At 35.9% G+C, this 27,461-nt stretch overlaps 1 protein-coding gene across 1 annotated transcript; it reads right to left on the bottom strand.

Moving 5' to 3' along the window:
* Window positions 1-12,954: 12,954 nt before the first annotated feature.
* On the bottom strand, window positions 12,955-27,400 carry LOC136043629 (zinc finger MYM-type protein 1-like). Its single transcript, XM_065728532.1, has 3 exons — window positions 27,365-27,400; window positions 21,254-23,109; window positions 12,955-13,207 (listed from the first exon to the last, which is right to left on the bottom strand). Exons 1-3 carry the CDS (start codon window positions 27,398-27,400, stop codon window positions 12,955-12,957), a joined length of 2,145 nt encoding a protein of 714 aa, XP_065584604.1.
* Window positions 27,401-27,461: the final 61 nt, after the last annotated feature.

The following is a 27,461-nucleotide window of genomic DNA, read 5'->3' as shown; positions in this document are numbered from 1 at the left end:
GAAAACCTACTAACAATAACAGATTTTTGTCGTTTTTCTCCAGTCATGCTCACCAAGTGAAAATTGGTTTAATCATATCCTTAACTGATCGCATTTTTAGAATTTGCTCTCCAAAATCCTTCGAGGAGGAATTATTAATGTTAAAAGAGATTTTAATAAGTAACCATTATCCGGGTTGTTTAATTGACCAGACTTTTTCGAAAAGAAGGAAAAAATTTCTAGAATTTTCTGACGATATTCTGGAAACAACAGAAAAGAAAGATATTTTTTGTTCTCTACCATATGTTCCAGGTTTGAGTGAAAGAATTAAAAGAAGTTTAAAAGATAATCCCTTAAAGGTAGTTTTAAGAGGTAGTAATACTTTGGCTAGTTTTTTAAATTCTGTAAAACTTCCGTGGAGCAACAAAGTGGGGTTTATAAAATCCCATGTACTTGTGGAAGCTCATATGTGGGACGTACTAACCAGGATTTAAAAATGAGATTGCTACAACATCATAATTCTATATCATCGTCTTTAAAGCAAAATGCCACACCTGAAGATTTCACGTCAAAATCCAAATGATTTTATTTTGTTTGAATATTTTTCTTTGATTTCTAGTGACCAAGGTTTAAAGCAAATTTTCAGGGAAACAATCAAAATTAAAAAAAAAATTATACAAGAATGATTCCATAAACAGAGATACAGGTGAATTTGGATTGAATTCAATTTATGATAATTTATGGAGGTCAAATTAAGTAAATATTACCCCATCTAAGAGCTCAGACCTCTGTTCACGTAATATGTCAGATAAATCTCATGAACCGGAACAGAAAAGGTCAAAGAGATTAGCTTCCGCTGTTGCATTGAAAAAATAAAGAGGAATAAACTATATGTAATTAGTTTATTACGTATAAATTTTGTTTATTTTTATTCATGTCTTTTAGATTTACTGTTGATGATGAACACTGTATATGTATTCGAAATAAACAGTTAAATAAGTTCATATCTATTCACTGTCAATAAAAAGGTTTCATCCCTTTTTTGAACTGTTTTACTTTTACCAATAAGCTATTTTCTGGAAAACAAGCAGAAGAAAGGATTAAGTTTCTTAGAGCTTTATTCAAGGTTTCAAACTCCGTAATCTTTATTTAATAATTATAAATGTTATCATTAAATGGATAAGATCTTGAAGAGATCTCTATTTGTGATGCGAGATCAATATAAATATACTGGTATACTACATTGATATTCCTGATCATTGAACTGTAAAAAACAATGAGTGCTGCGATCGGACCTATGAAAGAAATACAAGGTATTTCAATATCATGAAATACCTACAAATCCATAATTCGAAAAGGATATTTGCCAAAAAAGGTTACAGAATTCAATGACTATTAGAAGTCTTTAGTTCTGAGTTCTGAGTTATTTATTTAACAATAAAATCCATAAACAAAAAATTGCTTCAAGACAATCTCCCCCATAAGGTTCCAGGGCCGGGAAAGAACAGGGGAGAAAAAAAAATACCAACAACAAAAAACATAAATAAAAACCAAAAAACAAAATTGAGTCGCCCACCTTAACAATCTCCAAAATATGACAAGCTAGGCAGGGGGTAGCACATGATTTCACCAACTCAATTAAATATCCAATTCAATCCAGAGACACCAACTCCAAGGGAAACCGGAATAAAAAATAAAGAGACAATAAAACAACAACAACAACAAACAAACAAAATTATTTACTAGCTAGAAAATCTCTAACATAATTTTTGAACATACTAAACGAGTGGCAGCTTCGTACGAACTCTGGGAGCGTGTTCCAGATCCTGTTGCAAGCTGTCAGAAAATACCTCATTTTTCCTAATTTTTCAGAATTATCCCCCCCCACCCCAACTACCCCAAAGAGAGCGGATCCGTTCCGATTATTTCAATCATGTATCTGGGACTTGTGCTTATTTTTCCCATCAAGTTTCATCCCGATCCCTCCACTCTAAGTGTTTTCCAAGATTTTAGGTTTCCCCCCTCCAACTCTCCCCAATGTCATCAGATCCGGTCAGGATTTAAAATCCTGACCGGCTCTGAGAAGAGCTCTGAGACACAATATCATTCCAAACATCAAATTTCATTAAGATCTCATCACCCACTCATAAGTAAAAAATACTTCATTTTTTCTATTTTTTCCGAATTAACCGGCCCCCCAACCCCCAGATTTTCAAATAGGGAAAAGAACTATTTCTAATTTAAGCTGGTCATATCCCAGATAGGCCTGCCAAATTTCGTCGTCCTAGCTTACCTGAAAGTGCCTAAAGTAGCAAAACCGGGACCGACAGACCGACAGAATTGGCGATTGCTATATGCCACTTGGCTAATACCTGGTGCCATAATAATAGCAAAAATGATATTTATAACAAAAAATAAGAAATACATTGTGGTCTTTAAAAATACCAACCAAACTTGAAAGAATTAAAACACACGAAAACAAAACGATGCGGGGAATGGACAATAATAACAAATGAAGAAGATGTAGCTACTCTACTTTCCACTGAAGAAAATGCCCATTTCTTACCGAAAGGAAATGGAAAACAAAAAAGAAGTTTTTTGTTTTCTAAAAGACTTTTCTAGATGAATATTGTAGAAAATAGTAGAAAATAGTATATAGAGAAAAAAAATAAAAAAGGGAGAAAATTATAAAACAGTACTACGACTACTATTACTAGTAACTCACCACAGCACCAAGCCGTCTGAGGTCAACACAACTACACACGTTCCTCTGGCGTGTGTACTGAATTGTACTTGTTTCTACGTTTTAACTAACTGGCCTATAAAATGTACGATTGACAACATTGGATTGGGTAAACCTGCACTATACAAAATAACCAGATAAACTAGATTAATCAACTCGCTCTCTTTTCCATTCCGACGTTCCCTGAATCAAGGAGTATGATTATACTTAATTGGATATATTCCCTACCGTTTAGGAAATATGAATATCCCTCCATTTGTTTAGGGAGCAGGTAGTGTCTATGTGAATGACGGTTATATTTAGAGGATATAAACACCTCTGGTATTATTTTTCTTCTGTTTAAGAAGGACTTTAAGGATATTTAATTGGAGGTTAGGTGGGACATTCCTATTTAAGGTTAGTGTCCACCTATTTGTATCTTTCCTCCCTTCAACAGAGGGGCTAAATGTGGACCTTACCAAAAACAATAACAGAAAAAGTATTTTAACAAAACCACCAGCTAAACTAAATTAATTTGCTCACTCTCTTTTCCATTTCAACGTTCCCGAATAAAGAAGTATCATTTTACTTATTTGGACATATTCCCACCATGGGTCTAATTCAAGGATATATATCCCCATCACGATATACTCCCCACGAAGAGTATAATATATATACTGCTCCAATTGTTTAGGGAGTACGTATGGCATACGTGAATGACAGTTAGATATAATTGGAGGATATAAACAGCCCTGGTAATATTTCTCTTCAGTTTAAAGAGGATTTTAAGCAGTGGCGTAATTTTATCAAAATTCTATGGGAGGGGGCAAAGTTTGAGTTGATTTCCCAAATCGAGAAAAATGACACTGAAAAAGGGAAAATGAGCCATATAGTACGATTAGGGAAAAGAACTAAATTTCAGCTGGGGGGAAAACTGGGGTCTGGGAGGGGAGGGGGGAAATTGTGCTCTGGAGGAAGAATACCTCCCCTGCCAAATAGCAAATCACACCTCTGATTCTAAGGTTCTTTTATTGGAGGTTAGGTAGGATATTTTCCTTAGGCTTAATTTTCACCTACTTATATCCTCCTTCCCTTTAAAAAAGAGGCCAAATGTGGACCTTGCCCACGACAACAGAATGAGGTCCCAGAAAACAAAACTGATATAAGTTATATACCAATAAAAACGTTATTTTAAATAAAACTAATTTATGATTTAGCAAAAATTGTGTAATTAGCACTCCAAGGATGGGTTTGACACTACTGTGGCCAGTTACTAGATTCAAAAACAGGGTAATGGTGTAATTATTTTCCACGAAGACAAAATGTCCCCCTGAGTAATTTAAAAATAGTGGCCCATAAATATTCTCTTTTTATTCTCCCTCATCAAATGAATTCTTTATAAAAGCCATGAACTTTAAAAATCCTACCTGTAAACCAATAAACTTTATAAAACCTTAATTCTATAAAAATCGTGAAAATAAGCAAGCATGAAAAATATTAAATTTTGGCAGGACTCTGAAGATTGTGAGCGGGAGTAGTAAACCCTGAGCCCCTCTTAACTTTGCCTACAAACAACTAAATAATATCAAGTCTAAAATCAAAAGACGATTTTTTTTGACAATTTGTCAAAAGACAAGTTTTTTGCAAAGAGTTCATATTTGTGATGTGGTAAAATTTATCACATTTAGTTTACCTATTGCTGCTAAACAGAGGAATATATTAACAGGATAAGCTTGATTTGGTGTTACTTGGTTGTTCTACATTTGCTGGTATTTTTTTTCTTTTCATAGGCATAGGAGAGGGCCTAGTTACCCTCCATTTTTTGGTCACTTAAGAAGGGCGCTAGAACTTTTATTTTCCGTTTGAATGAGGTCTATCGCAAAATTTAGAACCATTGAGTTGGTACGATCAACCCCGGGAAGAAAAAAAAACAAATGAACAAGCATCCATGATTATTCATTTAATTGAAAAGACTGAAGAAATACTTTTAAAAATTTTAATATTAAAATAAATGACAATGATAAAAAGTTCCCTTTTATTTTTTGGTCACTTAAGAAGGGCGCTAGAACTTTTATTTTCTGTTTGAATGAAGTCTATCGCAAAATTTAGAACCATTGAGTTGGTACGATCAACCCCTGGAAGAAAAAAAAAACAAATGAACAAGCATCCATGATTATTCTTCTGGCAAAAAATATAAAATTTCACGTTTGTGCATATAGGAGCTTGAAACCTCTACAGTAGAGTTCTCTGTTATGCTGAACCTGATGGTGTGATTTTCATTGAAATCCTATGACTTTTAGGGGAGGTTTCCCCTTTTTTCGAAAATTAAGCAAATTTTCGCAGGTTCGTAACTTTTCATCGGTAGGACTATACTTGATGAAACTTATATATTTTGATATTTAGTCCGGTATTTAGATAGTTATATATTTAGTCCGTTTTCAGAGTTTGTATAGTTTATTCCTAGACTATAAAGTCTGTTTTCAGAGTTTATATATATATGTTTTGTTGACGTGACCTTCGGGGGAAAACAAGTGACTCATCTACTATAGCCGTGTAACATTATTTTCCCTGAATCCATACAGGGTAAGAAAGGAATTGCGAGAAATATCAAAATTAATATACCCAAAGGAGGTCCTTTTACCCTTCGAAGAGATAACTATAGATACTAGAGGTGACACAGATAGTGGCATTCTTAGAGCCACTAAATATAACCAGTAACAAACCATTACTATTTTAATCTACTTGCTACCGACACGCTACCAATAGTTTTCAATTACGAATTATCTTCATAGTATCTAGTGACAATAAAGGTCACTCCAAAACACCACTTTACAACATTTGCAAGACGGGATCTAAAATTAAAAATGACTTCGTCAAGGAGGAGGGTCAAAATAACTTCCCTTACAGCGGTCACTAACATAGCTAACTTAATGAATATTATATGTCAGTATTATATAATCTATATTTGGATAATATGCAAATATTATATTTTTAATATATTTTTGTCTTGTTTTTGTACTACAATTCGATTTTTTTTGTGGAAAATTAACTTGAAAATAAAAGAGTCCAACACAAAGAACGAGAGTGTGAATCAAAGAACACCTTTGATAGCACTTAAAAAACAAATAACTTACTCATTATTGATAATTAAATCGGACATGCATCCATCAAATTTTGAAGATGTCCCTGCCAAGATAGTGACATTTGCTGAGACGATTTCTGGCATGCCTCCAATAAAAAGACCATGCTTATAATTTGAGAGCTCAATTGGGCCATCGCTCTTTTCGAATGGAGATGAACCAACAAGAGTTTCACCAATAAACAGCTCAATTCTTAAATAATAAATAAGTCGTATATAAGTAATAAATTAACAAATAAAAAAGTAAATAATAGTAAATAGAACGTAAATAAAAGAAAATTCGTGCACTACATTATATACTCAGAAAATTCTTTTGTCAGATTTAGAGAAGGTTTGAAGTTTCAGTTATTTTAATTCAGGGATAATAGTCCTTAAATTGAGTAGCTTTTGTGGCTAATATGGTGAAATAAAGTTCGCTGAACAAGTAGAAAATAGATTTTGAGTAAGTCCCACACCCTAAAACTGGTGGCATCTACCATAGAATTTTCTGGTATGACAAAAAAAAACTCAATCTTTGGGAGTTGAATTGCGTCATCATTCTTTTCAAGTCGTGATGACTTCACAAATCAAACAGTTCGTGGTAACGAACTGTAGTAAGGGGCGACCCGGCTCAATAGTAACCAAAACTCTAAAAAGTGGAATTTTGATACCAATGCTACATGAAAAGAATAGCATTTTAATGCTGATTTTAAATATATAAGTTTCATCAAGTTTAGTTTTACCCATCAAAAGTTGCAAGCCTGAGAAAATTTGCGTTATTTTAGAAAATAGGGGGAACACCCCCTAAAAGTCATAGAATCTTAACGAAAATCATACCATCAGATTCAGCGTATTAGAGAACCTTAATGTAGAAGTTTCAAGCTCCTATCTACAAAAATGTGGAATTTTGTATTTTTTGCCAGAAGGCAGATCACGGTTGCGTGTTTATTTGTTTGTTTGTTTTTTTTGTTAGTTTTTTTTCCAGGGATGATCGTATCGACTTAATTGTCCGAGAACATTGCGAGAGGGCTCATTCTAACGGAAATGAAAAGTTCTAGTGCCTTTTTTAAGAGACCAAAAAAATTGGAGGGCACCTAGGCCCCCTCCCACGCTAATTATTTTCCCAAATTCAACGGATCGATATTCTGAGATGGCCATTTTATTCAGCGTAGTCGCAACACCTTATAACTATGTCTTTGGGGACGACTTACTTCCCCACAGTCCCAGTGGGAGGGGCTACAAGTTACAAACTTTGACCAGTGATTACATATAGTAATGGTTATTGGGAAGTGTGAAGGCATTTTCAGGAGGATTTTTTGGTTGGGAGGAGGGATTGAGAAGAGGGGGATAGGATTGGAAACTTTCCATCGAGGAATTTGTCATGGTGGAAGTTAATTTCCATGAAGGGAGCGCAGGATTGACTAGCATTATAAAAAAAAACAATGAAAAAATAAATATTAAAGTTCTTTTCAGCTGGAATTAAGGAGCAGAATTAAAACTTAAAACGAACAGAAATTATTACCCATATTAGGGGCTCACCTCCTCCTAACACCCTGCTCTTTACTCTATAAAGTATTATTAGTAATTTCGACTATTTATTCTACGGCTTTTGTGATTCAGGGGTAATCCTTAATGAATTCGACAAAATTTAAGCTTTAGTGTGAAGAGCGCGGCACTGACGAGGGGGCGAACCCCCTCATATATGTAATAAAAACATGAGAATACAAAACTTCTTTGCGTAAGCTAATTTATAAGTTACGTATATCTTATACTAATGAAAAGATTCGTATAAAATTAAAAGTTCTAGTTGCCTCTTTAATTAACCGAAAATCGGAGGGCAATTAGGCTTCCTCCCCCGCTATTTTTTCTCAAAATCATTCGATCAAAATTATGAAAAAGCCATTTAGCCAAAAAAAAAATATGCAAATTTCGTTATAATTATTCCTCTGCGGATAGCCAAAACCAAAACACGCATTGATTCAAAAACGTTCAAAAATTAAATAAAAAAATAAGTTTTTTTAACAGAAAGTAAGGAGCGACACTAAAACTTAAAACGAACAGAAATTACTTCGTATATGAAAGGGGCTTCTTTCTCACCAACGCCCCGCTCTTTACGCTAAAGTTTTTTTTTACTATTTTAAAAAGAAGAGTTGAGAGAAAGAGTCAAACTTTAGCGTAAAGAGCGGGGCGTCGGTGAGAAAGAAGCCCCTTTCATATACGAAGTAATTTCTGTTCGTTATAAGTTTTAATGTCGCTCCTTACTTTCAGTTAAAAAAAAACTTGTTTTCTTTATTTAATTTAGAGAAAGATCCAAGCTTTTGATGGCATAATAGTGGCATAAAATGCCAAACTTGAACGCCTCTTCCGGCTAAGAGGATACCTTACAATGGGATGGATATAAAGTCAAATAGAATTTTACCAAGTCCCATACCCCAAACAGGCAAAATCAACCATAATATTTTCTGGCATACCTTCAATACATATTGAAGGTATTGTTTGAGATGTAAATTATGACATTGCCCTTTTTTAATCTAAATGAGCAAAAAATACTCTCATCAATAAACAGTCCTATCTCTAAATAATAAATTGTATATAGAGATGGTGCATCTGCATGGTAGGTAGTCTGTTGATTCCCGGAGAAATTTACTAAATTTTTGCAGCCTATTCTTGTCGATTCTTTCAGTCTTTTTTCTTTTTTTTTATTTGGTGCCCCTGATACGAAAGTGCATAGCACTAAACTCTCGATTTTCACCTTGCACTTTAAGGTTTCTTTCTTTTTTTTTTTTTAATATGACTAATTTTTCATCCAAGAAAATAGTTGCACTGTTCCACTGACACATTGTCAGTGGAATCAGATTCTTAAATAAGATTCAGAATTGTTATTAGATAAAGAAATGACATAATTATAAATAAAACTAGCTGTTGGGGTGGCGCTTCGCGCCACCCCAACACCTAGTTGGTGGGGCGCTTCGCGCCCCCCCAAGCCCCCCCGCGCGCGTAAGTCGTTACGCGCCATATTAGTTACGTGCCATTGTAGTTGTGTCCCTGTGTCCCACCTGTGAATATAGATAGATTTTTATATGTGTTTCAAGCTACGTAAAAATTGCGAATATACAACATTCTTGGCTTTCCCATTGTCTGTCCATATACAAAGCCGTATGTACTAATAATGACGTCATATGCAAACGCTCTATTTACAAACAAACAAACATGCATACACACAACCCGTTTTTATATAGATAGATAGATAGATATATACAATACAAATTAACTACGTAAAACTTGTGAATATACAACAGTCTTCGCTGTCCCATTGTCTGTGCGTATAAATAGATTGTCAGGTTTACCGACCCTCAAAGATGCAACATACAATTGTACATTGGTAAAGCAATCTGTATTGAGATCTATACCGCATTTTTCTAGTGATTGCCCTTGAGCTTTGTTGATGGTGGTTGCAAATGCTAATCGAATTGGGAATTGCAATCTTTTAAATTGAAAAAGCAGATCCGTTGGAATCATGGGAATGCGAGGAATAAGAACAGCCTCACCCTCATAAGGCCCTGTCAAGATTGTGGCCTCTATTAGGTTTTCCATTGTTTTTTTTTACGGCAAGTCGCGTGCCATTGCAAAGCTTTGGTGGGTTGATATTTCTTAAAAGTATTATTGGTACGCCTATTTTTAGTTGTAGCACGTGTGGTGGAAACCCTGAAGGATCTATGGAATTTAAAAATTCAGATGGATAATTAACCGCTTCATTTGGTTCCAAAATACAAATTAACTGCGTAAAACTTGCGAATATACAACATTCTTCGCTGTCCAATTGTCGCTGCATATAAATAGATTGTCAGGTTTACCAACCCTCGAACATGCAACGTACAATTGTCCATGGGAAAAACAATCAGTATTAAGATCTATACCACATTTTTCTAATGATTGACCTTGAGCTTTGTTAATGGTGATTGCAAATGCTAATCGAATTGGGAATTGCAATCTTTTAAATTGAAAAGGCAGAAAAAGTATTAAAACAATATTGTTGACTTCGTAGACGTCTATATTTTTGGGTGCGAGAATCGCCCTTTCACTTAGCCATTTATTATTTTTATAATTTTTTAGAATGTTCGGAAATACTTTTTCAATCAATTCATTTTTGGACGTCACTAAATTACAGAAATCAGCAGGTAGTTGTATACGTCCTGAAATTGAGTCTACTGGGAGCTTTCCGTTTCCCATTGCCAGCAATTGATCTGAAAATGTTTGACCAGAGTCATCCTTTTGCAATCGGACACGCATATTTGTAGTTAATTTTAATATTTTTACGTGTGTCCATAAATTAGAATTTTTCAGGCAAGCATTCATTTCGTCTGCAGGAGTGGATTTAGGTATTATAGGTAATGTTTGCCTGAAATCTCCCGCAAGCAATATTAATGTGCTGCCAAAGGGTTTCGACTTCCCTCGCAAATCTTTCAAGCATTGATCCAGAGCCTCGAGCGATTTTTTGTGTGCCATTGTGCACTCATCCCAAATAATAAGTTTGCATTGCTGCAATACTTTACCCATCCCAGATGATTTGGAAATATTGCACGTGGGAGTTTCTGTAGAATGCAAGTTCAGAGGCAATTTCAAAGCGGAATGAGAAGTTCTTCCACCAGGCAGCAATGTTGCGGCTATTCCGGACGACGCAATTGCCAACGCTATATCATTTTTTGATCGAATTGATACCAGAATCAGTTTTATCACAAACGTTTTACCAGTACCTCCTGGCGCATCCAAAAAGAAAATTTCTCCAACGTTGTTATCGACACAATGCATTATCGTATCATAAATGTCTTTTTGTTCCGACGTTAACTTGGAAATGTTATTTTCTACATACGACAATAGATCACTCGTACTGTAACTTTGTTCACGATCCAATTCTACACATGTCGAAACAGCAGCGATACGGTTAGGTGAAGGCATTCCCAAATCCTGAAGAGGTTTGTTTGCCATACGTACGCACAAATCTTCTATAACAACTAAAGTGTAGTTATAAATTTCTGATGTAAAATCAAAAGTCATATCTGACGTCTCTAACTGTTATCGATGGAGTATATCTTCGGACATGACGTCAGTCAACACAGAAACATGACGTCACCTGATCCACAGACAGACAACTTATTTTATATATATATAGATATATATATGTATAAATAGATAAATAAATAAATAAATAAAAGTTTGATAAAAAATAAAAGATAAAATTAACTTAAAAATAGACAAAGATGTAACTTGTTATTTAAGTTATTTTCGTATTCACAGTTATTTAAATAACTTGCGTTTTGTTATTTTCAAACAAATCACAAAAATCATTCGATCAATAAAATCAAGTTAAGATGAAAAAAAGGTTGTAGAAATGATTAAAAGCCTTTTGAGTTATAAACGGAGGGAAAGTGATTAACAATTATCCAATCTACCAAAAACCCAGGATCAAGACTGGAATTTCATTTTCCATCACGATTATTGCATTCCCAATTTACACTACAAGCTATTATTTTTATCAGAACAGCATTTTTATGATCGAGATTGTCAGTGGATCGCCGTAATTCAAGTTCAGCTTTCGGATTTACGATTCAGCTTGTCAGCAGAAAAGGCCAAACAGTAATAAAATCCTGTCAGACGCTTGACAGGATTTTGAAGGCTCAACATTTCTTGGGAAATAATTTTAGACTGGCCAAAATTACCTAATTCCAAAGAAGACCTAACCCTCCTTCAAAGGTCATCTTGTAGGCTATCAGAAGTCTAGTACTACACCACCATGTAACTTGAGTATTTTAAAAAAAAGTATTTAAAAATCAAGGTAATCATCAAGATGACATACCTAGTAACAGTGCTAACTCTAAAGGCAAATAAGAAAAATATGTTCAAAAGCAGAAAGGGGCATTATAAAATTATGTTACAACTACTACTCCTACTACCTCTGCTACTACCCTACACTCAAGAAAATACGGTCAACGCTGTATTTAAAAATGAGAAATTTCAAGCACTTTCACCACCCGGGTAAAAACAACCTCTACTTCAAAAGTATTGACTATGCGCAACAATGCATACCAATAATACCAAATATAATTACAAAAAAATAAAAATAAAAAAGGTCGAGTAATTTTGAATAGGCTATCACGTAATATAGTTTAAAGCCACAAACATGGTAATTATTCTATCTTTTAACAAGGAGAAAACGAATAAAAAAGAGAAAAGAAGAACAATATAAGCTAACAGAAAAACCGAAAAACATGAGTGTAGGGACACAGATCAATTAAGAAAAAGGTAAAGGTTTGTTTTAATTATTCATGTACGGTGAGCCAAATTCAAAACCTGCATTAATTCAAAAATGTTCAGGACTTAAATAAAAAAAAAAGTTTTTTAAAACTGAAAATAAAGAGCGAAATTAAAACTTAAAACAAATAGAAATTATTTTTTATATGAAAAGGGCTGTCCCCTCCTTAGCACCCCGCTCTTTACGCTAAATCTTTTTTATTGTTTTAAAAGGTAGAGTTGTGACAAAGAGTCAAACTTTAGCGTAAATAGCGGGGCGTTTAGGAAGGGACAGCCCCTTTCATATACAGAATAATTTCTGTTCGTTTAAAGTTTTAATGTCGCTCCTTAATTTCAGTTTTAAAAAACTTTTTTTTTACTTCATTAAAAAATTAAAAGACAGAGTATGTCAAGAAAACTTTGTGTGAGATATGTTCCAAAACCATTTGAGGATAGTCGCAGTTTAGGTTTTTTTTTGTCACAGTTTCTTCATTAGGGCCCTTTCTACAATAATTAAGGGCAAGTCCTTAATTTCCGGGAAAAAAGCCAAAAACTAAATATGAGTAAAATTGAAATGTTAGATAGCTCTAGCATTTTTTTTATAACAGCAACAGTTTCTCATATTTACTGGTCTCAAGAAACTTATTTATCTTAAAAAATAAAGAGACAAAAAAAAATCCAAAATCAAAGGGTGAGGGTCGTAAGTTTTTTTTTAGTACAAACTAAAGCTTGAGGAAAATTGCCCACCTCTCCGAAATGGCACCACTGGTTATAGGATACTCTATTTTGGAGCATAAAAATCATACCAGTAAATAGAATATAAGTCCGTCCGACTGATCGTCCAAAATTATAGAGTATTGCTGATGCCACCATTCAGATTCCCTCTCTTTTTCAAAGGTATTGCTGCAAAGCTGTCCTTCAAGCTACCACAATTCAAAGCACCATCTTCATACAGCAAATTAGCACTTGAGCCACATGAAGAGGGCTGTGGAGCATCCTTAGCCTCTTGAAAAGCCGTAGCAGCCGCTAAAGATTCCACCTCTTTGCAACGACCAATGGTCATAGATTCAATCTGGACAAGTAACTCGAAGCCAATGATTCTAAAATGATAATTGTTAATTAACTTAATAATTAATTGTTAATTAATTAGTTAAATTATTAATCTTTTTAACGGCCTATGAGTTATTAAAAGTACCAACAAAAATGGGGATATTTCTAAAGATCAACTGTTCCTAAAGCTACGGTTTCTTAGAAAAGCGGTGTCATTATCTAGGGATCATAACGTGGCCGTGAGCGACGTTGTCAAGACGTTGTATACACAAACTACTGGAGTAGGTTTCCCAGGGAATGTAGTGTCACCATAACGCCAAATAGCGGCGCTGTAAGTTGTATGACGGTCATCATAACGGTAATAAATGGTTCTGGGACGTTTTTCGCATGTAACAGCGCCTGCTTTGCTTTAAACTATGAGAGGGAACGTGACTTGGATGGTCAAAAATCACTCGAGCGAGCAAATACATGTTCTTTTTGTGTCTATTATATGGTTTAGAAGCTAAGTAATCTCTTTTGTGATCCAATACACAATCAAACAATTCTGGTGTTAAGTAAAAGTAATAGCTACCTTTTTTTTATTACAATGCAGATGATGGCGCAATAAAAATTGAAATGCAACCTTAAAATCTCGATTTTTAAACATAATACTATTTTCCAAACGATCTTTTTTCGTCTTCCGATGACCCTTCATCATCCAAACATACTAATAATACTATGATAAAATCGTCTACTCTTTACCAGTGCAAGGCACACCGCTCGACCAAGTACTGAATGACGACGATTGTATATGGTTGCACCACATTCTAGAATACCAGAGGCTGGCAACCGTAAAGACGGCCAGAGGATTTCCCTCCCGAAAAGCAAAAGATATACACAAATAATGATGCTTCTTATTATCCGAAATATGCATAACTCGATTCGGCTATCAAACTCACCTCAAATGGTTACCTTCCCCGAAATATTTATAACCCCTCTTCACTCCAAAAAAATCAAAATGATTGTTTCCAGCGTTTGAGTGTTTAACAGAGAATAAATCCGCGATTGCCAAGATGCCATTTTTACGTATCAATATTGGAATGTATTTCATTCTGTCTTTCGAGTCCCTTCACGTGAATGATCATACGATAATCCAATCGTACGATATTCAGTCATATGATTGCTGATTGTATCACATGATTATATGATACATTATATCATATGATATGACAATCATATATTGACTCCAATCATAGTAGTATTGATAAATTTCTTGGCCAAGCATCAAGATATCCCACTTGTTGGATTCACTGCCCGTTGCTTGTCTTCAAAATTTTAGAATAATATTACAAGTTGCATTTGAGGGGCTGAGCATATTCGTCTATTTAAAACACACTTAATAAGTTTATATATACACTTGTTTTGTGGAAAAGGTATAATGAGAGAGAGGTTTACTTGTTTAAATAAATGAATAATTGGTTGATAGTCAAAGTTTCGCAACCGTCTTTTATCTGATGCCTTGTTACCTTTCCTTAGAACCTATTGTAAGTGATGTTTATTGTGTGACGAAATTGAAGGAAGTTTGTAAGTACATTAGCTTCCGTTAAAAGAAAAAAAATTGCCTAGTACTCGGTATGTAACTTATCGTGAATATAAACTTTGGTAGACTTCTATGAAATGTTTTGCCGGTTCCAATTTCTGCTGCCAGAAAATTGAGACGGAAAACATACAAAAATATATTAAGAACTATAATATTTTAAACTAGAAACTTATAAAATTTAAAATATAACTTACAAAACAAAAAAACCTTTTATGTAACAGTAAAATTTAACTCATAAAACGAAAAAATGTCAACCCGTTTCTTATCAAGGCAACTGATGCGTCAAAGTAACCATTCAGGGTGATGCATGAACGGCACTTGACTAAGATCATAATTTATCTCTGACTTTCACTCTAACTCTCTTGCTCCCCTCTGTATACTCTCTCCTCTCTCTATCTCTCGCTCTACGAAAGTTAAAAATCTCCCCCATTCCTTTTGAAATAAAAAGAATATACAGAAATTATAATACTTTATAAAATTCAGAAAATTCGAAACATGTTTCAGGCATAAAAAATTATTTAAAATCTTTTATCCCATTCATAATAAATTTGTAGCCCCTCCACTTAATTAGAATAATTACCTGGCTACTGCTAGGTAGATAAGCAAGCATTATGTTTTTATCCTTTTCTGTGATGGCGTATGTTAAGGACAAAGACGAGGTCGTTCCTAGCCTCAATTCAGGCAAATATGACCGTATACAGTTTTTGTCCTTAGCTGCATTAGTCACTGATACTTTGACCTCATTTGCCTCTTGCTTTGCCTTTTTGATTTTTCTTTTCAGTTCCTCCAAATCAAGCGCAAATTAATCTTGGATGATTTTTGTTTCTTTGATTTTTCTTTTTGAAGTAATCATTTGAGTTTCGAGTATTTCATAGTTCCGTCTGGCTTCGTCAATGTTTCTTGAAATCTCTTCAGAGCTCTGAAAAGGTTTTATTCCCTATTTTATTCTAGCAATTCTTTCACGTAGAAGTGAATTTTTTTCAGTAAGATTCGGTCACCCGCTCTTAAGTTAAAAATACCTTAATTTTTCTAATTTTTTCAAATTAACAACCCCCAGCTCCCCCAACGAGAACGTATCAGTCTTGTCCTGTCAGTCTAGAGTCATGTAAGTTTAGAGCTCTTCGGTAGTATTTTCTCTTCTATTCATCCAAAAACATTTGAATAAAGACCAAAATCATCAGAAAATTATGAACTCTAATGAAGATGCATGTAGGTATTTGCTTCAAACTAAGTATACTAGTCGAAAAACTCGTTAAAAAACAAATTGTTATGTGTTTGTTATTTTTGTATTTACTAAATATAGATTGGTGATTTAAATTCTCATGGTTTCAAGCTGTGGTAGATTTCTAATTATTATTTTTTTAATCTTGAGATTTTCAGATATTCGATTCAAACGTTTAATGCGTCTGTAAAGCACAAATGTAAAACTTTGAAATTTTTCTAAGATTTAGCATTAAGTGAAAGAATTGTCCTGTAAAAATTGTTATTAATAAACAACTAATCGTGGAAATATGATTGGATGGAACGTATCAAAGTAAGCATAAAAATCCTCACACGGTATATATAGCAGTTTAGACAATTTTATGAACAAATATAAGCAACCCTCAAATAGCAACTTAACTATATTTTGTGATTGGTTGGTATTGAGAAGTTGAGAAATTCTAAAGTAATATCGTAGTTGCATTCCATTTCCGTGGTTAGCTCAAGTTGTATGAATTTCCACTTTTTATTAACATCTTATTAGTCGATGTTTAAAAAAATAATTTATGCCATTCTTTTGATTCAAAATGAGAATTCAGAGACCTATCTATACCAGCTAGATAAAAAAATAACTATTTCCCTTCTTTTATAAATAATTTTTCGAAAATATATTTTTCTTAAATGATTACTCCGACCTTGGAAGGAGAATTTCAACTCATGCAATTAATACTTAATCTTTTTTATACTCATACAAAGTTACAATTAATCTTTTGTTGCAACGTTTGACAGAGGATGGTCAAACGAAGATGACGCACAAAGACTTTTATAATTTTTATAAATTTGTATTAAATATTAATCTTGTATGGAACTACATTTTACACAACAAAATAAGATTTAAAAAAACGCTGCTAATCCTTAATCCGCTCCATAATCCCTCAGGGAGGACTTGGGAGGGGATAGCTCAAACCCCTCTACACAAACGAACACTATACAAAACCTCTCAAAAATTACTTTCAACCTTCTATACATATATTAAAGCTCAAATCTCACAGTAATATAAGAGCATTTTTTCCCCAGCTTCTCCTCTGTGACTATCAGATCACTATGTATTTAAAAAAATGCATCCTATTCTCGATTGTCAAAACCTTCAAGCCAAATTGATTCGGTTCAAGAGTAAATGTTTTGTCAAAATATTCATTTCATCCTTTATTGGCAGATGTTTATTATCAAGATGAGACCCGCCAAAACAAGAGGATAATCTTGGATATTTTTGGTCGGTAAATATCTTGGAAAATGAGTCGAATGGGTATGCTACTTGGAAACTTTTAAGGATTGACTTTCAAATCAGAATGAAGGAAATGAACCTCTTTGTAAAGGAGGCATTGAGTGACAGAAATTTGACGAACCTGTCATAAATATAAAATATTTTATCTCTTCATATCATTATGTCATCAGACCTGGAAACGTGTCATTTTGACACAACTGCAACCCATTGGTAACCTAAGAAGGAACATGTTTCCTTCTTTAAATTATTATGGATAATTGTGATTGACTAAATAATAATCATTATTATTTATTTGCGAGGGCATTAATAACAGCATAACAGAGAGGTATCATATACTTAAGGGCGGCAAGGCATGCAAAAATCACAATTGCGATAATTTGTTAGTCAGATTAAGCATCCTAATAGGAGTTTAAAATAAAAGGAGTTTAACATAAGATGTCAAACAAATTAGGGGAGTGGTGATACCTGGAAACCTTTGGTCTAAAGCATGAGAGGTGGTCGTGGAGTGGCACCGTTGTCGCCTTATGTGCCACTCATCGGGGTAGAACTAAGTCTAAAAAAGCAAGCTAATGCTGAATAAAATTTTCTTTACCCACAAGAAGTGACCAGAGGAAGACTTCGAAAAAATTAGTCAGAAAAAAGAGGAAATAAGACAAAAATATACCGAAAAATTTAGTTTACCATGGATTTCTCAAGCGTTGGCCTACACCTTTTTATAAGATATAAGCTTTCTAGAATAATAAAAAACAAGTTTTTCCACCTGAAAGTAAGGAGTAGCATTAAACCCCTCTTATTAAATCCCTCTACAGCTCCAGGGGCAAGGGCTGTAAGCTATCTAAGTTGCCAATTGTTGGCATTTAATGTTTCTATGGGGGGGGTTGACGCATAAACATTTGAGCTGCTAATTTGATTGGAAATCGAAAGTTTGTGTGCGCTTTTGAAGAGTAGAATGTGATATGAGGGTGAACAGTACCCCATCAAACCTTTTTATCCCCAAATGCATCAGATTAAATTTTATAATTGCAATGTTGTTCACAATTGTACAAAGGTCAAATAACCCTTCCATAAGAAAGGTGATAAACAGGGTGTGGTAATTAGAGACATTGGCCTGGTTTCTGTAGGAAGCAAATTACATTTGTATGATACATTTTAAGACTTGGAGATTCTCTAGATAGTTTTAAGAGAATAACAGCTTGATTTTAGAAAGAGTAGAAGATGCGTCGACCAAATTTCCACTCTTAGGTTAATAATTGAGAAGCACCTTAATTATCAGAAAACCCTTTAATCCTCACTTTCTTAGATTTACAAGTTAGCGCTTGATTCAGCAGATACAAGAGCTTTAGCAAAGTTTCTATAAGTGTAGGGTAGGTTAAGATAGGATATCCGGTTAGTAGCTCCTGCCGTATTAAATCAGGAGATAAGGGCGATGTGTTCTACCCACATTTATATGTTTCTTTTTGATAGTTTATATTAAGGAGCAGAGGAAAGGATATGGGAGAACATGGAATCAAATGGGGAAGTAAACTCGCCTAGACATAGCTTAACAAGTTTGAAGTTAGAATTGTTTTCTGACTTCAGACTGTCCAAATACTTCACCCCCTCCCCTTAAGCGCAAATATATAGCCCAAATTATATATTTCCCATCTATTCTGTCCCTTGTCTTTGTCTTGTCTCGTGCTAAGCTGAAAGAAACTAACGAAGAAACCGGTTTGTTCTCGAGTTTCATACGGGGTTAACTTTAGTGAGTGGCCTATAATACACAAGCACCAAAATTCCTACCCCATACGGAAAATAAAAACTAAACTCAAATAAAATTCTCAAATTTTGAGAGCCTTATTTTCCATGTGGTACAAGGGGGAGGGGTATTTACCTTGGAGAGAGGGGTATTTTCTGAGGAGACGGGGGTATTTTCCGAGGGGTTATATGCAGGGGGGGGGTATTCTCCAGGAGGGCTATTTCTGGGAGGTATTTTCCGCGGAGGGGGGCTGTTTTTCGCAGTACTGGGGGTATTTACCTTGATCGCGTATGATGCGAGCATGACACAAGAAACTGGTCAAGCAGCTTCTTGATACCGCACAATTAGCTTTGGTTTGGTTGCAAATAAATTGTAGTTAAATTTTGTTTAGGTAGCCTATTTAGTTTGTATTTTGGTTTGGCTTATGCAAAAAAATTTGGGCTATATATTTGCACATTAAGGGGGGGCGGGGTCAAGCATAGCATATATTATATACAGCAATGGTTAGCTGACAAATTTAATATATGCTATGCATTAACCCCACCCCCACTCTTAATATGCAAATATATAGGCCAATTTTGCTTCTAAACTATTATACATTCATCATATTTTGTTTTATTTCATGAGCATTAATCAAACTTTACTTTCCGTTTTTTTTTTCACTTTCTTAAAAGCTTTTTCAGAAAGCTTTTTTGTGCATGCTGACCCATGGTCTGCGTAGCATAGACAGACCTCAACGTCACGATGGAAAGTCGAACGAACAAAGATAGCCTGAATATGAAGAACGCTACTGCCCCCTCCGACCATTACTTAACTGAGATTTTACATTACGAAATATGGCCAGTTGGAAAACAACAGAGTTTTCATTCGATTGCATTTAAAAACACGAACTCAATCAAACAGTTCATGGTAACAAACTGTAAGTAAGGAGTGACTCGGCTCAATAGTAACCGAAACTCTAAAAACGGCATTATAATATCAATAGATACATGAAAAGAATCAATTTAATATCCTGATTCTAAATAAACAAGATTCAACAAGCTTAGTGATACCAATCAAGAGGTACGAGTCTGAGAAAATTTGTTTGGTTTTTGAAATAGGGGAAAATACTCCTAAAAATTAAAGCAATCTTAATAAAAATCACACCGTCAGATTCAGGGTACCAGAGCCGTACTGTAGAGTTCTCTAACTCCTATCTGCAAAGATGTTAAATTTTGCAATTTTTGCTAGAAGAAAAATCACGGATGCGTGTTTATCTGGTTTTTTTTTTTTTTTTTTTTTTTTTTTTTTTTTTTTTTTTTTTTTGTACTTTAGAAGTCTCCAACTCCTATCTACAAAAATGTTAAATTTTGCAATTTTTGCCAGAAGACAAATCACGGATGCGTAGTTTATCCATTTTTTTTTTCTTATGATTTTTTTCAAGGGATGATCGTATCAAAATAATGGTCCTAGAAGATTGGGAAATGGTGCAATCGAACAAAAGTTAGAAGCTTGGGGTGAAAATAGATCATAATTAAACAAGAACGGAATGCCACCGTTATTTATAGGTCAGCCGATTAATAGATCATAATTAATCTATGCTGTTTTTGTGGTCGAGAGTGTTTAATCTAATAGCAGTTTTTTCATTTGACAATAAAGCCATTTCCAATGGGTTTACCCCCCCCCCCTTCTATTTTTTTTAGGTTTTACAAAGAACTTTTTCACACTCAGTTACCCAATTTTCTCAAGGTTTTACCAAACCGGTAAAACCATCCGAAGTAACCAACAGTTTACAAATACGTTTCTAAAACAATCTGGTGAAAAAAAATGACCATTTATAGATGATTCAGGAATGGTAATTGAAATTTTCCTTAGTCTTGTGAGTAAAATCTTATTTTGAAAACAAACTTGCATGAATTCTTAAGAAGAGCCTGAATCCCCTAAAAAATTATATCATAGCATAACTATGAGGGTTTATGGCTCTTTTTGAAAATTTCTGTAAATTTGGATTTGATACTGATATCTTACTATTAAGACTAACGAAAATAATAATTACCATTCCTGAATCAGCTACAAATGGCAATAATAGTACTTGTGTATTATACCGACCACAATGTTGTTCTTGACTTGTTTAAAGCCGGTTTCTCTGTGAGCATTCAGAAATAATCAGATTAACCTAAGTGAGATAAACTATAATGCAGGTATATTTTAACTAAAAATTGTTATAGGCTATTTAGAGTTGGTTAGGTTAGGTGTTGGGGTTAAGGCAACGTGTGGCTTCTAGCACTGGCAGCTGGACAGTAAAACGCTCTTCAAACTCATTTATCACTCTGTCCAAAACCTCGTAGAACTCTGTCCGCATTTTGTCTTCCGTTGTTGTGCTTTCGGAGTCAATGTTGTGCTTTCCAATTGTTGTTGTCGTCAAATAGTCTCTTAGTCTTCCGGATATCTTCTGAACTCGTTTTGATTTAACAGGTATGGCTGAAGAGAGAGCACATGTTTCCGACAGATCAGCTCCGACATTAATGGCCATCTCTTTAGACTTGCCGTATTGGACACGAAAATACTCGTCATCACGCATTTTCCTCAGTTCGTTCTTTGTTGCACTGATTAAAGTGCAAGCTTCTGAGATGACCAGATCTGCTGCCTGTAGTTGTTCAGAAAGAGGGTTTATCACTGCAAGAACTTCGTGAATGACATGCAAACTGAATATGAAGGGAAACGACTCTAGCTGGTTCTTAAGGCCCGTAGCTTCTGCCGCTGCCACCCTGTCAGAAGATTCTTGAACTACTGACAGAACTGCGAGTATGCAGTCATATCTAACCAGGATCTTAGCCACTGATCTATACCAGTAAGACCAACGTGTCACTACTGTCCTTTCAAGCGTTAGCACAGGCACATTGGGAGTTTTCTGGGCTTCGACGAACAACTGGTATCGAGTGTTGCTGTTGGAGACGAAACTGTAAACTGTTTGCAAAACTGAAAATACTGATGAAATTCTTTGTATTTTCTGCATACAATCGCCAATGACAAGGTTAAGTCTATGGGAATGACAGTGTGTGTACACCGCTTGTGGTGCTTTTTCCCGGAGACGGGCCTGTACTCCTGAAAAGTGTCCGCTCATTACACTGGCCCCGTCATAGCACTGTCCAACACACTTTGACCAGTCAAGGACGATACCCTTTATTTCGTTGTAAATGAAGTCGGCCAAACTCTCAGCGTCAACCTTGCGCATGTGGTAGCCACCTATGGCCCTTTCTTTGATTTTCAGGTCATGAACATAGCGCACTAAGATCGCGAGTTGTTCCTTTTTCGAGAGGTCTTTTGTCTCGTCAGCAAGAACGGCAAAATATTTTGCTTCTCTGACTTCTTTCGCGATAGAACTTTTGATTTCATTTCCTATGACCTCAATGTAGTCGTTTTGGTACTCGTGTGACATGTAATGGCCATAGGCCTTACGAGAGTTTTTCATCAAGTCCGGGTTGATTTCTGTTAAAAGATGTACTGTCTCTACGAAATTCCCTTGATTGGCACTAGACTCCCCTTCATCATGGCCACGAAACGCAAGACCTTGCCGTCCAAGTAATGCTGTAGTTTTTAGTAGAGCTTTTACGTACTGTCTATTCTCTAGTATTTCCTTTTCGCGTTCTTTAGAGAGGCATGACGCAACAGATTCGGCCGCCTCCGTCTCAATAGCTTTAAACTGAATCAAAGAAATGGTATATGCTTTGTGTCGGTCGCTGTTTTCGTGCTGCCGTATCAGTTCAGAAATGTTTTTCCACTTTCTAAATCCTACGTCAATGAATGCTCTAGCTCCATACCTTTCGCCTGATCTTAGCGAGGATCCACTGAAATGTCGGCAATTGAAACAGAACACCGAGTCCTGTTCTTTCGAATATTCGAGCCATGGGTATGCCAAGAAATAGGAGCTGTTAAATTTTCGTGTGCGATTCCCGATGGTAGTGGCGGGATAGTCAGTCAAAACTGGTTGGCAGGGGTTATCATACGGGTTCACGGACAAATTGGTACTGATCGTTCTGGAAGCCATTTCCTCCGTTTGTGGTTCGCGCAGGTTTGTTTCCTCAGAAATGTGTCTCACGTCCAGGGTCTGCTCGTTTGTCGGTAAAACTTCGGTTGCCGATGGGTTGTCCCTTGACGTCCCAGCATCACTATCCTACAGAGTAATCAAGTTTTAATTAAAAACAAATTAAAAGCGATGTCCCAGTTACTTCTTTTACCAGTACTTCACCGATAGTTATATTTCTAGTTTACTAAATACTCGACAAAATTTGCAACTTGGATGTGTCCTCTTGTAAATTATTAAGTTTCATCCAGATGGGATAGTTATTCGAAGTATCAAAGAATAGGTCGCTGAGTATTCTTTTTTTATGGCACTTGCCCTTCGGCCAAGTGCCATATAGCGATCGCAATTTCTGTCCGTCCGTCGGTCTGTCCAGGCTTTGCTAGTTCGGGCACTTCCACATACGCTAGGACGATGAAACTTGGCAGGCATATCAGGGACCCCAAATGATTAAGTTGGAAATAGTCACTTCCTTGATCCGAGCATCGTGGGGGGAATGGAGGGAGGGGGAATCCGAAATCTTGAGGTATTTGCAACTTTTGAACGGGTAATCGGATCTTAGTGAAACTTGATATTTAGACCTCGTGTCTCAGACATCCCACTTCAAATCCGGACCGGATCCGGTGACTTTCGGGGGAGTTAGAGGGGGGACCGGAAATATTGGGAAACGCTTATAGACTGGAGGGATCGGGGTGAAACTTGGTCGGAAGAAGAGTCATAAGTCCTAGATACGTCATTAACATAACTGGACCGGATCCGGGCACTGTGGGGGACTTGGGGGGGGGGGGGTCCGGATTTCATATGAGCTCTTAGCTCTTATTCATAGTGAGTTTACACATAAACTATTATTTTTATGATTATGCTAGTTTTAACATTTAATCCTTTTATATTAGTCCTATAGGTACTTTTTGGCATTCAGGCGTCATTATTGCCCAAATTATTATAATGATAAGTAGGTTGAAAGGCTAATTGAAATTTGATTAGTATAATAATATTTTGCTCTTGTATGTAGTCTAACCTATTTATTTGACTAGATCTTCTAAGGCTTTATTTCTATTTTTGTGACAGTTAGAAATCTACATTTTATTGGATCAAAGCCGTTACATGTGATTTTTGATGCTTGCCGTACATCGCATAATTTGAACTTAAACGATGAATCATGGAATGAATCTTTGACTCTGTTTACTTTACAATATTTAGTTGAGGGTATTAGCGTTTTTGTCGAACAACTTTTTTAATATAAACTACAGAAATCACCCTTAGTTAATTATTATCTTCAAGGAACAGCTCTATTCCATTGGCAATAAAAGAGGAGATAAAAGAATCAAATAAAAGAATCAAAAGGAGATTAATCAAATAAAATAAAAGAGGAGATTAATTCAATACGGAATGTTTGAAAAGGCCATTCTGGCAATTTTACATATGCTGAGAACTCAAATGTGGGTTATGCTGAGAGCTCTTATTTAAAATTCCGACAATATCTGTTGACATTGGGGGGTGGTGGAGGGGGAAACCAGAAATCTTGGAAAACGCTTAGAGTGGAGAAATTGGGATGAAACTTAGTGAGTAGAATAAACAAATGTTGTAGATACGTGATTGACGTAACCGTAATAGATCCGCTCTCTTTGGAGAAGTTAGGGGGTGGGATTCAGTGCTTTGGCGAGTTTGGTGCTTCTGGATGTGCTAGGACGATGAAAATTAGTGGGCGTGTCAGGGAGCTGCATAAATTGACTTGATAAAGTCGTTTTCTAGATTAGACCATCTGGGGGGCTAAAGGGAGAGGAAAAGTAAGAAAAAAATTAGGTATTTATAACTTACGAGTGGGTGATCGGATCTTAATGAATTTTGATATTTAGAAGGGCCTCGTGACTCACAGCTTTTATTTTAAATCCCAACCGGCATTAAGCCTCTGATTTTCATTTTAAATCAATCTATTGATTCTTAGAATTTTGCTAGAGCTCATACCAAAGTGAACAGATCCGTTCCAATTATGTCAATCACGTATCTATAGCTTGTGCTTATTATTCCCATCAAGTTTCATCGTGATCCCCCCACACTAAGCGTTTTCAAAGTTTTTAGACCCCCCCCCAATTCCACTCCACTTTAATGACTCTGGATCCGGTCAGAACTTAAAGTAAGAGATCCGATTTAGGAGGTCCTTCTAAATATGAAATTTCATTAAGATCCGATCACTCCATCGTAAGTTAAAAATACCAAATTTTGTCTAATTTTTCAGAATTAACCCTCCCCCACCCAACTCCCCCAAATAGAGCAGATCCGTTCTGTTTATGTAAATCATGTATCTAGGACAACTGCTTTTTTTTCCACCAAGTTTCATACTAATCCCTCCACTCTAAGCGTTTTCCAAGATTTTAGGTCCCCCCTCCAACTCCCCCAAATGTCACCAAATCCGATCCAGATTTAAGATAACAGCTCTTAGACATGATATCCTTCTAAATATCAAATTTCATTAAGATTCGACCACCCGTTGGTAAGTTAGAAATACTTCATTTTTTCTATTTCTTCCGATTTGACCGCCCCCCCCCACTCCCCCCAGATGTCGAATCAGGGAAACAATTTTTAATTTAATCTGGTCTATACGCCTGCCAAATTTCATCGTCTTAGCTTACCTAGAAATGCCTAAAGTAGCAAAACCGGGACCGAAAGACCAACAGAATTTGCGATCGCTATATGTCACTTGGTAGATATCAAGTGCCATAAGAACTAGGACGTGAATTGTACATAATTAACATAGAAAACAACACAAAATTTAGAGCAAGCAACAACAAAAAACATAATTAATTCAACTACGAAGCTATAATCAATTAGTTCGTGGTAACGAACTTCAAGTAAAAAGCGACGCGGCTCAATAGTAACCAAAACTCTAAAACACGGAATTTTGATACCTATAGATGCATCAAAAGAATCAGATTTGTACGCTAATTTCAAATATATAAGTTGTATCACATTTAGTTTTACCCATCAAAAGTTACGAGCCTGAGAAAAATTTCCTGGCTTTAGTTAAAAAATGATCAGAAATTAAATAGAAAAACAAGTTTTTTCAACTGAAATTAAGGAGCATTATTAAAACTTAAAAATAACAAGAATTATTACATATACGAGGGGGGTTGCCTCCTCCTTAACACTGCACCCTTTATCCTAAAGTTTAAATTTTGTCCCAATTCTTTAAAAACGACTCCTCAAACACAAAGGGCGTTTCATTAAAACAGTAAGTAACTTTTTTACAAATGCTGAAAAACTTTAGCATGAAGAGCGGGGTGTAGAGGAGGGGGAAGACCCTATCCTCTATGGGGGCACTGTGGGGGACTTGGGGGGGGGGGTCTGGATTTCTGGCAATTCCGTGAGATCGGTACTTCCTGATGCAACAGGACGATGAAACTTGGCAGGCATATCAGGGACTCGAACAGACTAACTTGAGATTAGTCGTTTCCCCGATCCGACCATCGTGGGAGGAGTGGAGGGATGGGAATCCGGAAACTAGTGGCATGCATAACTTTTAAACGGGTGATCGGATTTCAATGAAACTTGGCAAGTGGAAAGAAATATCGTCTCAGATATTCCATGTCAAGTCTGGATCTGATCCGATATTTGTGGGGGGGGGTGGAGGCGCCCACCGGGAAACTCGTGAAATACTTGTAGTCGAGGGATTGGATAGGGTACGCTCCGATTCCAGTCGAACTTGATGGACGGGAACCGGAGATGTCAAAGATGTGACTTTTATTTTTTCAAGTCGTGTTCGGCCACAGTAGGGGGCCGGGAAATTGTGTGGCTCGCATATGGGTCAAATGAGTGCAGCGATTTAAATGAGACTTGGAATGTAAAGTAAGCATATGCCCTAGATGACATATTTTACTGTCCGAACCAGATCCGACCACGGTCGGGGGGGGGGGATTTATTGAAAAATGCTGAGATTCGAGTGAAACTTGATAGGTGGTGAGACAAGATGCTCTAGATGATCCGTTCACGAGTGTCTGAGCCAGATTCGGCCGCGAAAGGGGCAGCTGGAAGGAGGTATCGGAAACCGTGTTGCACGTCTAGGGATTAAACGAATAGGTTTATTGTGCTGAAACTTGGAAGTTACAACAGTCATCTGCTCCAGATGATCCGAGGCGATGCCAGAAATGCACCGACTTGAGTGAAACTGCATATTCTATTTCTAGCTCCGAACCGCATTTTTGGGGTGGCGGGTGTGGTTTGTGACGGGCTCATCTCCTTTGTTGTACTGCCTACTCGTAACAAGTGCCATATGAGCTCGTAGCTCTTGTTCTGGTTCGTTCAGTAAGATTGGTCGACGAAACAAAATTTAAAATGTTGTAGATTTACTTACAGTCGGTTTGAAAAACGAAGCCAATCGTCGTTGCATCTTTATTTCTTCTTCTTTCCTTTGGGCTTTTATTTTCCATTTTTGCACCACTCGCACCGGA

The sequence above is a fragment of the Artemia franciscana genome, unplaced genomic scaffold, assembly GCF_032884065.1.
Source record: "Artemia franciscana unplaced genomic scaffold, ASM3288406v1 Scaffold_772, whole genome shotgun sequence".
NCBI classification, from domain to species: Eukaryota; Metazoa; Arthropoda; class Branchiopoda; order Anostraca; family Artemiidae; genus Artemia; species Artemia franciscana.
The sequence above is the reverse complement of the archived record's forward strand: the minus strand, read 5'-3'. Positions and strand labels throughout refer to the sequence as shown.

Bases quoted from the DNA above. Each gene is read 5' to 3' on its own strand.
- LOC136043629 (XM_065728532.1), bottom strand. From the start codon at position 27,400: ATGCAACGACGATTGGCTTCGTTTTTCAAACCGACT. The intron at 23,110-27,364 runs GTAAGTAAATCT...ATTACTCTGTAG, and splicing joins CTTCGTTTTTCAAACCGACT to GATAGTGATGCTGGGACGTC. The intron at 13,208-21,253 runs GTTTGAAGAGCG...TTATCATTTTAG, and splicing joins TTGGACAGAGTGATAAATGA to AATCATTGGCTTCGAGTTAC.